Source organism: Musca domestica, unplaced genomic scaffold (assembly GCF_030504385.1).
Source record: "Musca domestica strain aabys unplaced genomic scaffold, Musca_domestica.polishedcontigs.V.1.1 8, whole genome shotgun sequence".
In the NCBI taxonomy this organism is placed as follows: domain Eukaryota; kingdom Metazoa; phylum Arthropoda; class Insecta; order Diptera; family Muscidae; genus Musca; species Musca domestica.
The window spans coordinates 18,715,302-18,727,813 of NW_026712409.1; the positions used below are offsets into that span (position 1 = coordinate 18,715,302).

At 28.0% G+C, this 12,512-nt stretch overlaps 1 protein-coding gene across 9 annotated transcripts in view; it reads right to left on the reverse strand.

Annotated features, from left to right (window-relative positions):
• Positions 1 to 12,512, reverse strand: part of LOC101899414 (longitudinals lacking protein, isoforms F/I/K/T) — a 301,516-nt gene that overhangs the window by 111,177 nt on the left and 177,827 nt on the right. For 7 of the 9 annotated variants that reach the window (XM_059131028.1, XM_059131029.1, XM_020036798.2 and 4 more), the window contains exons 6-7: positions 9,843 to 9,974; positions 419 to 6,314 (exon numbers count right to left, since the gene is read on the reverse strand). The exons of the other annotated variants lie outside the window; for them this stretch is intronic. In XM_059131028.1, the coding sequence (XP_058987011.1) occupies positions 4,732 to 6,314; positions 9,843 to 9,974 (1,715 nt within the window). In that variant the 3' untranslated portion in view covers positions 419 to 4,731. Of the gene's footprint in view, positions 1 to 418; positions 6,315 to 9,842; positions 9,975 to 12,512 lie in introns of those variants that run through there. 9 annotated transcript variants of the gene reach the window in all.

Here is a 12,512-nt window from a genome sequence, read left to right on the forward strand (position 1 = left end):
TGTGTGTATTTTTTTCACAAAGAATCCATATTCATTCATATATAAATAAAAAGTCTAACAATTTTTTTTTGATTTTTTATATTTTTTTTTATTATTTTTTTCTGTAATATATTTAAATGTATTTCTTTTCAGTTTTGGTTTTATTTTTTCTTTACATATTTTGTTTTTTTTTTTGTTTTGTGAAATGTGTTATAATAATTTTTAAATATACGTTTCATTTTTTTTTTAATTTTTATTATAATTATGCTTTAATATTTGCAAATATTCTCAGAGTTATATGCAAATTGTTAAAGGTGAAAAATGGCAAGTGTCAGAGAGGGGGGCCATATAGTGTGTGTATGTATGTGTGAGTAAGTGTTATATTTTCTTAATGAGAATATTTTTTTGTTATTATTATTGTTTGACTGTGTATTTTGTGTTGTTGTTTTTTCTCTTTCATAGCAATAATATTTTTGTAAACTAAAAATTACACATGTAATATTTTTAATATTAAATTATTGTATTTTTTTGTTAAATTTTTAATAATAATTTTGTAATAATATTTATATTTTAGTATATATTTATATTTATAACTTTGCAGACTTTTCATTATAATTAAATTCTGCATCATTTTCTTTAAATTAATATACAATATATTGCCAAGTATTTTTTTAAGAGTTTTCTTTTTTTAACATTTAAATAAGCTGTTTGTTTTTTCTTTGGATAAAGGGGATTTTTTCTAATATTTTTAAAACTATTTTTTGGGGTTTTTCTTTTTCGTGCTTTAGAGATATTCCATAAAATTTTCGAAAATCTTGAATAATTTAATTTTTTATTCTCATTGTTTTGGGAGTTTGACTAGGTTTGGGGTAATCTTTTTTTTGCAAAATTTTTTAATTACAAAAAAATAATAAAAATTAAATTAAAAAAATATTTAAAAATTTTCTAAAAAAAAATTAAGTTTAAAACTAAAATCAAACATTGACTAGAATGATGTTTTTGTATTTTTTTTTTTTTTTTTTTTGTAATTTTTTTTCTTTGTGTAATATACAGTTTTTAATCTTTGGTAAGTAAGGTTTGGAAAATTTTATATATTATATTTATATATATTTTTTTGTTTTAATATAATTACATTAAGAAAGAAATAAAGTTATTTCATAAATCCATTTCCATAGATGACTAGCAAAAAATCGATTTCTTTTATAAAATATTTTTTGTTTTTTTTTTTTTTGTTCTCAGACCTAACATTAATATTCTTAAATATTATTGTGTATTTGATGTTTTTTGTATTTTTTTGTTCTACAAGCAAATCATTAAAATCTAAATAATTAAAATATATATTTTTAAATTAATAATATCCATTGCGTAAAAATTACAATTAAGTAAATTATAATATGAATGTATATTTTTCATATATATATTTTTGGGTTTGACTAGACAGAAAAAAAAAAAATGCTGGGAATGTCAAAATTTCTTGCAGAGAATTCATTCATTCATTTGAGATCGTAGTAAAAAAATACTTCTAAAGAAAGGACTAGAATGGAATGCATATTGGAATAGTCTATAAATTTAAAGAAAACAAAAAAAAAATAAAATAAAAAAATCAGTATAACAGTTTCTGACAGTATAACAGTTTATGACAGTATAACAGTATGACACTTTCTGACAGTATAATAAATTATACTATCACATACCATGCAATAGTTTGTCATCAGAAGAAACATATTTCGATTTAAATTATGTATAACAGTTACAAAGTTTTGCACAGGTATAACAGTTACAAAAATTATAATATTTCATTTAGTATTCATACATTGTTCTGCATAGCCTTGCTGCTTAAAACTACATTGAAAACCCTGTATTGGCAGCTATGGACACCTGTATAACAGTTTGAGGGGGTGGGGGTAATTTTTTTTTAAAAGAAACCCCTGATTATTTTTAATACACTGTCTAAAAGAAATTGAAGGGTATTTATAACTGTCATACGACATACATTTCCCACAAATTATATAGAAAAAATTCAGAAAAAAATCTATAACTGTTATACAATACACATTTTCACTAAATTATAGATAGTTGCGGAATTACATAAACGTGTGGCAATTATGCATAGTGTGACAATTACACATCTTGCATAACTGTTTTTTTTTTTTTCGTGACAAAATGAACAAAAAAATCGTACAATTCTGACGTCATTATGTTATTATATTAACTGTTATACAGAACCTAAAACATGACTTTGTGCTGTATAACACACATTTATGTTCGTTTTTAAGAACAGCTTTTGTATTTTTTGTTAAAATTTAGAGTTAAACATATCTGTTATACTTGTATAACAGTTTGTAATGTCGAACAATTGGCATGCATAATTGGTATTTTCATTTAAATAAGAAATAATGACAACATGACAAGTTTTTTATGTCAAGTTTTCTCCGTTAAACCGAACTGTTATATACGTATAACAGTTTTAAATAACTATTTTTCGGCCCACATAAATTGGATTTTCATTTTAATATGAAATATGGAAACAATGACGAATTTTTAATGTCAAGTTCTTTGTTAAACCCAACTGTTATATTCGTATAACAGTTTAAAATGTCTTTATTTTCGACTTGCAACAATTTTTTTTTCATTTTAAATGCAAATAATAAAAAATATGCGAATTTTTTGCCATAAATTTTGTATAACAGTTTAAAATAATTATTTTTTCGGTCCACATAAATTGGATTTTCTTTTTAATATGAAATATGGAAACAATGACGAATTTTTAATGCAAAGTTCTTTGTTAAACCTAACTGTTATATTCGTATAACAGTTTAAAATGTCTTTATTTTGAACTTTCAACATTTGTTTTGAACTTTCAACATTTCATTTTAGTTGAAATAATGAAAAAAAAATCGTCTTTTTTATCATAATTTTTCTATAAGCCTAACTGTTATATTTGTATAACAGTTTAAAATGTCTTCATTTTAGACTTGCAACATTTGTTTTTTCATTTTAAATTGAAATAATGGAAAAAATTCGACTTTTTTACCATAAATTTTCTATAAGCCTAACTGTTATATTTGTATAACAGTTTAAAATGTCTATAGTTTGGGCTTACAACATTTGTTTTTTCATTTTAAGTTGAAATAACGAAAAATATGCGAATTTTTTATCATAAATTATGTATAAGCCTAACTGTTATATTTGTATAACAGTTTAAAGTAGCTATTTTGCGGGGCAGACATATATTCAGATTTCATTTCAGGATGAGACAATGAAAATTTATATAAAAATGTTGTGAAGACGAACTGTTATATTCGTATAACAGTTTAAAATATCGATTTTTTATGCGCTGTGGAGAAATTACTGTTAAACGTGATTGTTAACATTGGTATAACAGTGAAAAAAATTAAATTTTATAATGTCATCACTGTTATAACAGTGAAACAGCAAAGTGTTATACTGTAATACACACGTTACAAAATCAAAAAAAAAATTATATAATTATAATTACGAATTTCGAAGATATTGGTCTTTCTTCTCGAAATTATGAAGTGTCGTACTGTTAATATGGGGCTTATAGTGTGAACTGTTATACAATGACCTTAAAGTCCATTATTCGTTAAAAAGAAAGGTCAAAATGTTGTCCTGTACTGTTATACAATGAATGACTAGTGGAAACGATGTCAGAAAGAAGTTATGATTATGGTTTTGAATATTTTGGGCTCCCTGCTAAGAAGGGTCGTACTGTTATAAAATGTTTTTAAAGTGTTATACAATACCATCAAAAGATATTAGGTTTGAAATTGGAACTTCTATGAAGATGTAATACTGTTATACATTGTCTTAAAACCGCATTTATTGGTCTGAAATAATTTAATAATAATAATAATGTCGGGGTTTCTGTTGAAAATTTGAAAAAGTGTCATACTGTTATAAAGCTTTATGAAGTGTTGTATTCTCGTACAACAACTTGAGAACAAATTATTGATTAGCAAAAAAAATGAAGTAATTTTAAAATTTTATGAAGTAATTCTAAAAAATTTTTGAAGTAATTTTAAAATATGGAACTGTTATACTGTTACAAAAACTATGTTTTAAGTGTCATACTATTGTACAATGACTTGAAACCCATTTATATGTTCCGCTTTTACTTCAACCAAACAATTTTCTGGGTTTTAAAAAAAAATCTCATGTGTATAACAGTTATGGAAAATTTGTATAACAGTTTTGGAAAAATATGTGCAAAACCCATTTCGTGGGTTTCTAATGCATTTTCAAGTGTATAACAGTTTGACATTTTGTATAACAGTTATAGAAATAACTGTGAAAATGTTGTTTTGTCGTTTCTAAATCTATTTATCATTGCACATTTATCAAATCATTTAACGTGTGGAGCCTAAAGAGATTTAAGGAGAGAAAAAATAGAATTCCTCTTCATCTGCTACTTTTAAATGTGGCTACGTTTTTGAATTTTCTTTTTTTTAAACTTGGGGTTCTTTCTTAATTTGAGGGAGTCACTGTCGCGGTAACCTACTTTTCATCCTGAAACTCTTCTTCATTGTCCAAGTCTTCTTCTACACTAAAAGTTTCCTCCGAATCACGATCTTGATCATCTACAGGATTTGCGTTTTTATGCTGTTCTTCGGTGACCTGTGATTGTCCGCTACAGACTATGTTCTGTTGGCCGAGAGGGTTCCCCGAGGTATTCTGGGAACCCTTGTCATATAACACCCTGATTACCTTCTCCCTCAAATTCTCCAACTTCTATTCGCTCTTCTGAAACACCAGGGTATAGGTGGAGGTGGTGTTGTTGCTGGAACTGACCTGACTAACCAAGGCTGTGGTGGAATTTTCCAGAGAGTTGTTGTTGTTATTGCTGTTTGAAGATGTGCTGGTATTGTTGGCCATGGTGGCGGATGCTGACGTTGATGTGGAGGAATTCTTGTTTTGAGTGGCCAATTGTGGCTGTTGCACCTGGACCTGCTGCAACAACACCTGATTTTCTTCCTCGGTACGCTCACGACATTTCGTGTTCATGTGACGCTTGAGATTGCTGTGGACATTGGTGGCATAGCCACAGAGCTTGCTGCAGAAGTAGCGGGGTGGCTGGCCACACTCGTTCTTCAGGTGACACTTGAGACTGTTCTTCCATTTGTAGTTGCGATTGCAGTTGCGACACACCCAGGGCTTTTCGATATCGGCATTGTAGATCATGTCCTCGGAGTGTTCCAGGGACTCTTTGCGGGTTCGTTGATTTTGGGTGATCATGCGGTAGCGGCGATCATCGGAAATGGTCGTTTTGAATTCGGTCGATGAGGAGGTGGAGGTGGCCGGCTTAATTTCTGTGGACGATGCATTGGAGGTGGAGAGCGGGGCCAGGGGAGGGGCAGCGCCAGTAGCCATGCCGGAGGAGTTGGGAATTTTCGTCTGAATGCTGGTAATGGTGGCCGGTATGGAACGCAGTTTAATTTGTACTGGAGTATTGGGTTGCAGCTGTAGCTTTTGGAAATGTTGATGTTTCTCCAGCAGCTCCTGGGGATCTTGGACCTCGATTTGGGTGACATAGGGCAATTTGGTGTTGTGTTTGCCCAAAGCCTTGAGGGTTTGCAAGGAGACACGTTTTTTGGCCACCAAAATGCGATTTTTGTTTGGCGAATCCAATGGCTCCGATGCATTGGCCTGCATCGAGGAGTTGTTCAAGGCCAATGTCTGGCAGGGATCTGTAACCATTTGCTGCTGTTGTTGCTGGAACATGTCATTATCGGTGGAGTTTTCAAAACCCGCCGTGAGAATATCTTCGAATTCTTCCTCCTGTTCAATCTTCACCGAATCCATGGCCCACATCATGGGCGAGGAGAGTTTAATATCATCATAATTCATGGAGCCATCATCCTCTTCCGTGGTGGGTGGTTCATCACCCTCCTCGGGCATTTCTTCCTCCTCGTCCATGGACGAGGCATTGGAGTGTTCAATTTTGACCACTACCTCAGTCATGCTGTTGTTGTCCTCCACCGTGTCCAATTCAACACCGGCAGCGGCCAAGGCAGCCTGGGGTACCACACCGCGTGAGGCATCAGCCCCGGCTGGGGTAATGCAGGTGATGGTGGTGCGACCAATGCTGCCGATACGTGTCATGGTAGTGGCTGTATTTGGATCCAAAATGAGTTTTGATCTTTGTTGTTGTTGTTGTTGTTGTTGCTGCTGTTGAGTGGTGGTGGTGGATACTGAGGCCGTGGCTGTTGTGGTAACAGCGCCGGTGGCCATGCTAATGGCAATGGGTGGTGATGAGGAGGACGCATTTTGACTGGCTATTATATTGTTATTGTTATTTTTATTGGTTAATTGTTCTGTATTAGCGTCAAGGTGGTTAGTTTCGAAAGCGGAATTTTCAATTCAAAAGGGTGCATCATTTGGTTTTGAATTTGTTTTGATTTTTTTTTTTTGTTTTTGTTGGAGGGTAAGAATGAGAGAAGAGAAAAATTTGGGTTATGTTAGTTAAGCTTGTTTAAGGTGGAGCAAATTGGTCAAGTTTCAAGGAAAACAAATCGAAATCGAAATCAAAATCCAATGCAAATTAAAACGAAGCAAAGAAAATGAGAATAGAAATTAAAAAAAAAAACGAGAATGAAGGAGACAAACCAAAATTTTTCGTTGGAAAAAAAAAGAAATTAAAAAAAATATTTTTTTTTTTGAATAAATAAGTCCTTTTAAAGGACAGGATACCAAAAGAAGAAAAGAACAATACACAATGTTTACACAAATAGAAGAAGTGGAAATTTCTCAAAACTGCAAAAGAAAAAAATTATTAAAAATAAATCATATACATAAAAATTATTTTTTTTTATAAATTATAAAAAAATATTTTTGAATTTTTTAAAACTGTAACATGAAAAAAATATATAATTAATATATGAAAAATAATATTTAAAATAAAAAAAGTTATAAAAAGAATAAATCTAATATAAAAAATATTTAATATATATTTTATAAATTAAGATTTTTATAAAAAAAATTAATTAACAATATTAAAATAATTATTATATTTATTAAAAAAATATTAAAAATATATATAAATAAATAATTTTTTAAAATAAAAAAAATATATATATATCTAAAATATCTAAAAATATTCATGTTTTTAGAAAATATTAAAAATATATAAAAACTTAAAAAATAATAAAAAAATATAAATTAAAAATAAAAAAAAATATGTGGAATATTTTCTAAAAAAAGTAATCTTAAAAATAAAAAGAAAATAATCTTAAAATTATTAAACAGTCTCTCTAAAAAAATCCTATTTGTCCTGAGAATGTTTCTCTGGAAGTTTCTGAAGAAAATTTATAAAAACTCGACGAATATTTCGAAAATCCACGACAGCTTCTCCGATGTCTTTTTAGAAATATTTTTATAAATCTTTAAAAATCCTTCAAACGTTTCTTATGTCCTTCTAAATTATTTCTCTGAAAGTTCCTGAAGTTCCGTATTCAAAGGTTTCTCGGATACTCTTTCAAAAAATATTCTTTAAAAAAATACAAGAAAAAATCATAAAAATTTGTCCAATAGGAAATAATAAACATAACATAAGCTCCTAGGCAGCTCGGAGGTAAAAATGCAATTTTTTCTAATAATTTTTTAGTTCGAAAATTTGCGCCCGGGCCGAACTCTTAATAACCTTCACCATTCGGAAGGAAATTTAAAAATTTCAAAAAAAAAAATCCGTGGCAAAATTCCGCTCAAATAAAGCCCTTTAATAATTGCACATTTTTTAGTTCGAAAATTTGCGCCTGGGCCGAACTCTTAATAACCTCCACCATTCGGAAGGAACTTGAAAAATTTCAAAAAAAAAATCCGTCAAAAAATACCGCTCAAATAAAACCATTTATATGGGGGGAGGGCTATACGAAGACGTTGTGCTGGATAAGTAATTTTTTGTCATAGGCTGTAGTACCCATTACGAACTTCAAATACGAAATTTGACGCAATTCCGTTGAGTAATGACGCTAATATCATTAAAATAACATTAAAATACGGAATAAGGGAGGTACGGTTGTATGGAGGTTATGCTAAGACATGGACCTGCATAGACAATTTTCCGTCATAGGCTGTAGTATCCATAACGAACATCAAATACGAAATTTGTTGCAATTCCGGTGAATAATGTCGGTAATATCATCAAAATACTGAATATCGGGAGGTACCGTAATATGGGGGCTATGCGAAGACTTGGACATGAATATGAAATTTTTTGCCATAGGTTGTAGTACCCACTAAGTTCTTCAAATACGAAATATGAAACAATTCCGTTGAATAATGTCGCTAAAATCATCAAAATACCGAATAAAGGGAGGTACCGTTATATGGGGGCTATACGATATCGTGGACCTATATAAACAATTCTTTTTCAGGGGGTAAAGTAGTAACGAAGAACTCCTTGTGTAGTATTTCAGACAATTCCATAAAAAATGTGGCTTAAATCATCAAAATACCGACTATGGGGAGGTACAGTTATATGGGGGCTATACGATATCGTGGACCTATATAGACAATTCTCTTTCAGGGGGTAAAGTAGTCACGAAGAACTCCTTGTGTAGTATTTCAGACAAATCCATTAAAAACTGTTTCTAAAATCGTCAAAATACCGAATATCGGAAGGTACAGTTGTATGGGGGATATACGATATTGTGGACCTACATGGACAATTCTCTTTCAGGGGGTAAAGTAGTCACGAAGAACTCCTTGTGTAGTATTTGAAACAATTCCATTGAAAACAGTTTCTAAAATCATCAAAATACCGAATATCGGAAGGTACAGTTATATGGAGGATATGCGATATCGTGGACATATACAGACAATTCTTATTCAGGGGATAAAGTAGTCACGAAGAACTCCTTGTGTAGTATTTCAAACAATTCCATTGAAAAATGCGGTTAAAATCATCAAAATGCCGAATATCGGAGGGCACAGTTGTATGGAGGATATCGTGGACCTAGATAGACAATTCTTTTTCAGGGGGTAAAGTACTCACAGAGAACTCCTTGTGTAGTATTTCAGACAATTCCATTAAAAAAAGTGCCTAAATTCATCAAAATACCGAATATCGGGAGGTACCGTTATATGGGGACTACACGATATCGTGGACCGATATAGTCCATCTTCGAACTTGATCTGCCTGCAGACAAAAGATAGATCGGTGCAAAATTTTAGCTTCCTATCGTTATTCGTTTTGACTCTAGCATGATTACAACAGACAGGCAGGCGAACGGACGGGGCTAACTCATCTTAGAATTTTGCGCTGATCAAGAATATATATATATACTTTGTTGGGTCTAAAATTATGATCTCGATGAGTTACAAATGGAATGACGAACTTAATATATCCTCATGTATGGTCTAGGGTATAAAAAAATCTTACAGAGCCTCATATGAAGTCGATCTCCACGATCACAGGTTGCCAAATACAAAGCTTGATAAATATTTTTAAAAAATGATCTCCACGATCACTGTTTGGCCTTAAATATCACAAAGGTTAGATGATCTCCACGATCATAAAATTTCGACTACATATAGCGATGTTTTAAATAAATGATCTCCACGACCACAAAAACTAATCGCTCTGGTCTCCACGACCATGTATTTAAAATATTTGAAAAATAATAATTTTAAAACTAAATGATTTTTTTTTAACAAAAAATTCTAAAAAAAATGAAATAATTATAAATCTTAAAAAACTTAATCAGAAAATCACACTCAAAATTAAAGCTGTATAGACGACAGAAAGGAAAAATAAATTAATTAAAAAAGCATAAAATTCAATGAAAAACAATTAATTTAAGAAATTTAATTTTTTTAACTCCATTCCCAACCAAAAAACTTACCGCTGGTATTTTCACTATACGACTTCTCCAATATCGACTGATCGGCCAGCATTAACCAATTGCGTACACGTATGCGTGATTCATTTTGGGCAGAGTTTTGTGAGGGATTGTTAGCATCATCTAGAGGCGTATCTAAAGGGGAGGGCAAAGAGAAAAAAAGAAAAGAATATTAATATAAAATAAAAACTATAGGTTTAGAAATTTATATTAATTAAATATGTTATTATTAATAATTTTGTATAATAATTAATATTAGGTTAAAATATTTGATTTGAAAAATTTCAAATTACTTTTTCGAGATTTTTTTTTCAAGAAGAGTTTTTATTGTTTGTTTTGAAAGGGTGGGAGAAGAAGAAGAAATAAAATAATTGTTTTGAGGAGGAAATTGGAAACATCTAAGAAACTCAAAAATAAAATCAAAATTTGTAATAAAAAAAAAAGTAAAAATAAAGCAAGTTGAAATTTAACAAAAATAAAATATAGAAAATAAAATAATGGAAAAAATAAATAAAAATTAAAAAAAAGTACTTACTGTTGGTGTTGAAAAACGAAAACAAAAAGGTAAAGTTGTGTGTTGTGTTGGTTAAGTGTCTTTGGGGGGGGGGGTTGAAAAATTGAAATAAAAAAAATTCTACAAAAAATAAAATATTTTCTAAAAAAAATAAATTTAAGAATAAAACGCTTGGCACAATGAGAAACTGCAGTAGAAAACTTGTTTTTTTTTTTTTTTTGTAACTTTATTTTACAATAATAAAAATTTTTCGTTAATTTTTTTTACACTTGATTTTTACATTTGTATTTAAAAAATAATTGTTTTTTTTTTGTGTTTTTAAATTAAATATAAAATATATGTATATGTATATTTTTAGATATTATATTATGTATATATATATAAAAAAAATGGGAGAGGAAAAAAAATAAAACTTATTTTCTAAAAGGTTTTCTGTTTTTTCTTTTCTTTTTCATATGAGTATTGAATTGTATTTGTTGTTTTTTTTTTTAATTTTTTTTTAAAGAGAAAATATGTATAATTTGGAAATGGGGGAAATATTGTTGTTGTTTTTATATTATTTGTCTGAAATTGAAATAGATTTCTTAGGAAAAAAATATTTGTTGGAAAAAGTATGTTTTTTTTTAATTTTATTTCCAGTTGAAACATGCCCTGGGGGAGGGAGGTTTGGAGTTACAAATTTATATCAAATTTTAAAATAAATTACAAAATTGGAAAATTTCCCCAATAAAAACTATCAAAAAATTATGGAAACATTTATTTTTACTTTATAAAAATTTATAAAATTTGTAAATTTTTGCAAAATAAAAATTTGTAAATTTTTATAAAATAAAAATTTGTAAATTTTTATAAAATAAAATTTTTAATAAAAATTTATAAATTTTTATAAAAAAATCATAATTTAATTTTACTGTTTTTATAAAAATTTGTAAATTTTTATAGAATTTTGTAAATTTTTATAAAATAAAATTTTTTATAAAAATTTATAAATTTTGTAAATTTTTATTAATAAAAAAATCATCATTTTGTGAAATGAGAATTTGTTTATAATTTTTAATTTTACTGTAAACTATTTCATTATTAAAATTATATTTGAATACAAAAATTCAATTACTTTTGAGAAATGAGAAAATATTTTTATGAACTGTTTCCATGACTCTCAGAGGACCGTTATGAAAAATATTCATAAATAACAAAATTTCACATTCCAGAAAAATTTGATTTTTTTTTTAAATTTTTTTTTTTTAAAAATTATAAAATAAATATTTAATGAAAAATTGTAAACAATTTTCAAAAAATATGAACAAATTAAAAAAAAAAAAATTTAAACAATTTTCAAAAAAAAAAAAATGAACGTTTCATAAAAATGTTTTTTATTTCCCAAAAACATATCATTTTTGTATTAAAATATAATTTTGAAAATAATGATTCTTTTGAAATATTTTACAATTAAATAAAAATTTAGAAAAAAATGCTAATTTCACAAAACTATATTTTTTTTATAAAAATCTCTTTTTGATAAAAATTTCTTCTCAACATTTTCATAATTTTTGGATAGTTTCTATTCTATTTTCTATTTTTTTTTTTTTTTTGTGATTTAGGGGAACTTTTCCAATTTTTATGAATATTGTACATAATTTCTATGAAAATATTCATGGAAATTCTTCGATCGATTTTTTCTTTGCTTTCAAAATGAATGAATCTTTTGAAATATTGTTTAGGCAAATTTTTCTTAAATTTTTGTATTTCAAAAAAATTTATTTTAATTGTGGAAATTATATAAGCGATTTTTTTAGACCTTGAAAAATTATGAACATTTTTCATAAATATTCGGAAATTTTGTTTAGGACTATTTTTTTTAATTTATGTATTGCAGAAGATATATTTTAATTGTGGAAATATTTGAAGAGATTTTTAGACCTTGAAAAATTATGAACACTTTTCATAATTTCTAGGAAAATAATTCATAAAAATTCTTAAAATTGGTCCAAAAAATTTATGAATATTTTTTTTTTGTTTTTGATTAAAAAATGATTGGAAATTTTAAAAATTTGCTCAAAAATTTATTTTTTAAATATTTGTGGTACAAAAAATTTACTTTTTTAATTTTATTTTAATAATTAAATTATTTTACCCCTGGCAAATATCTTCCTTTATCA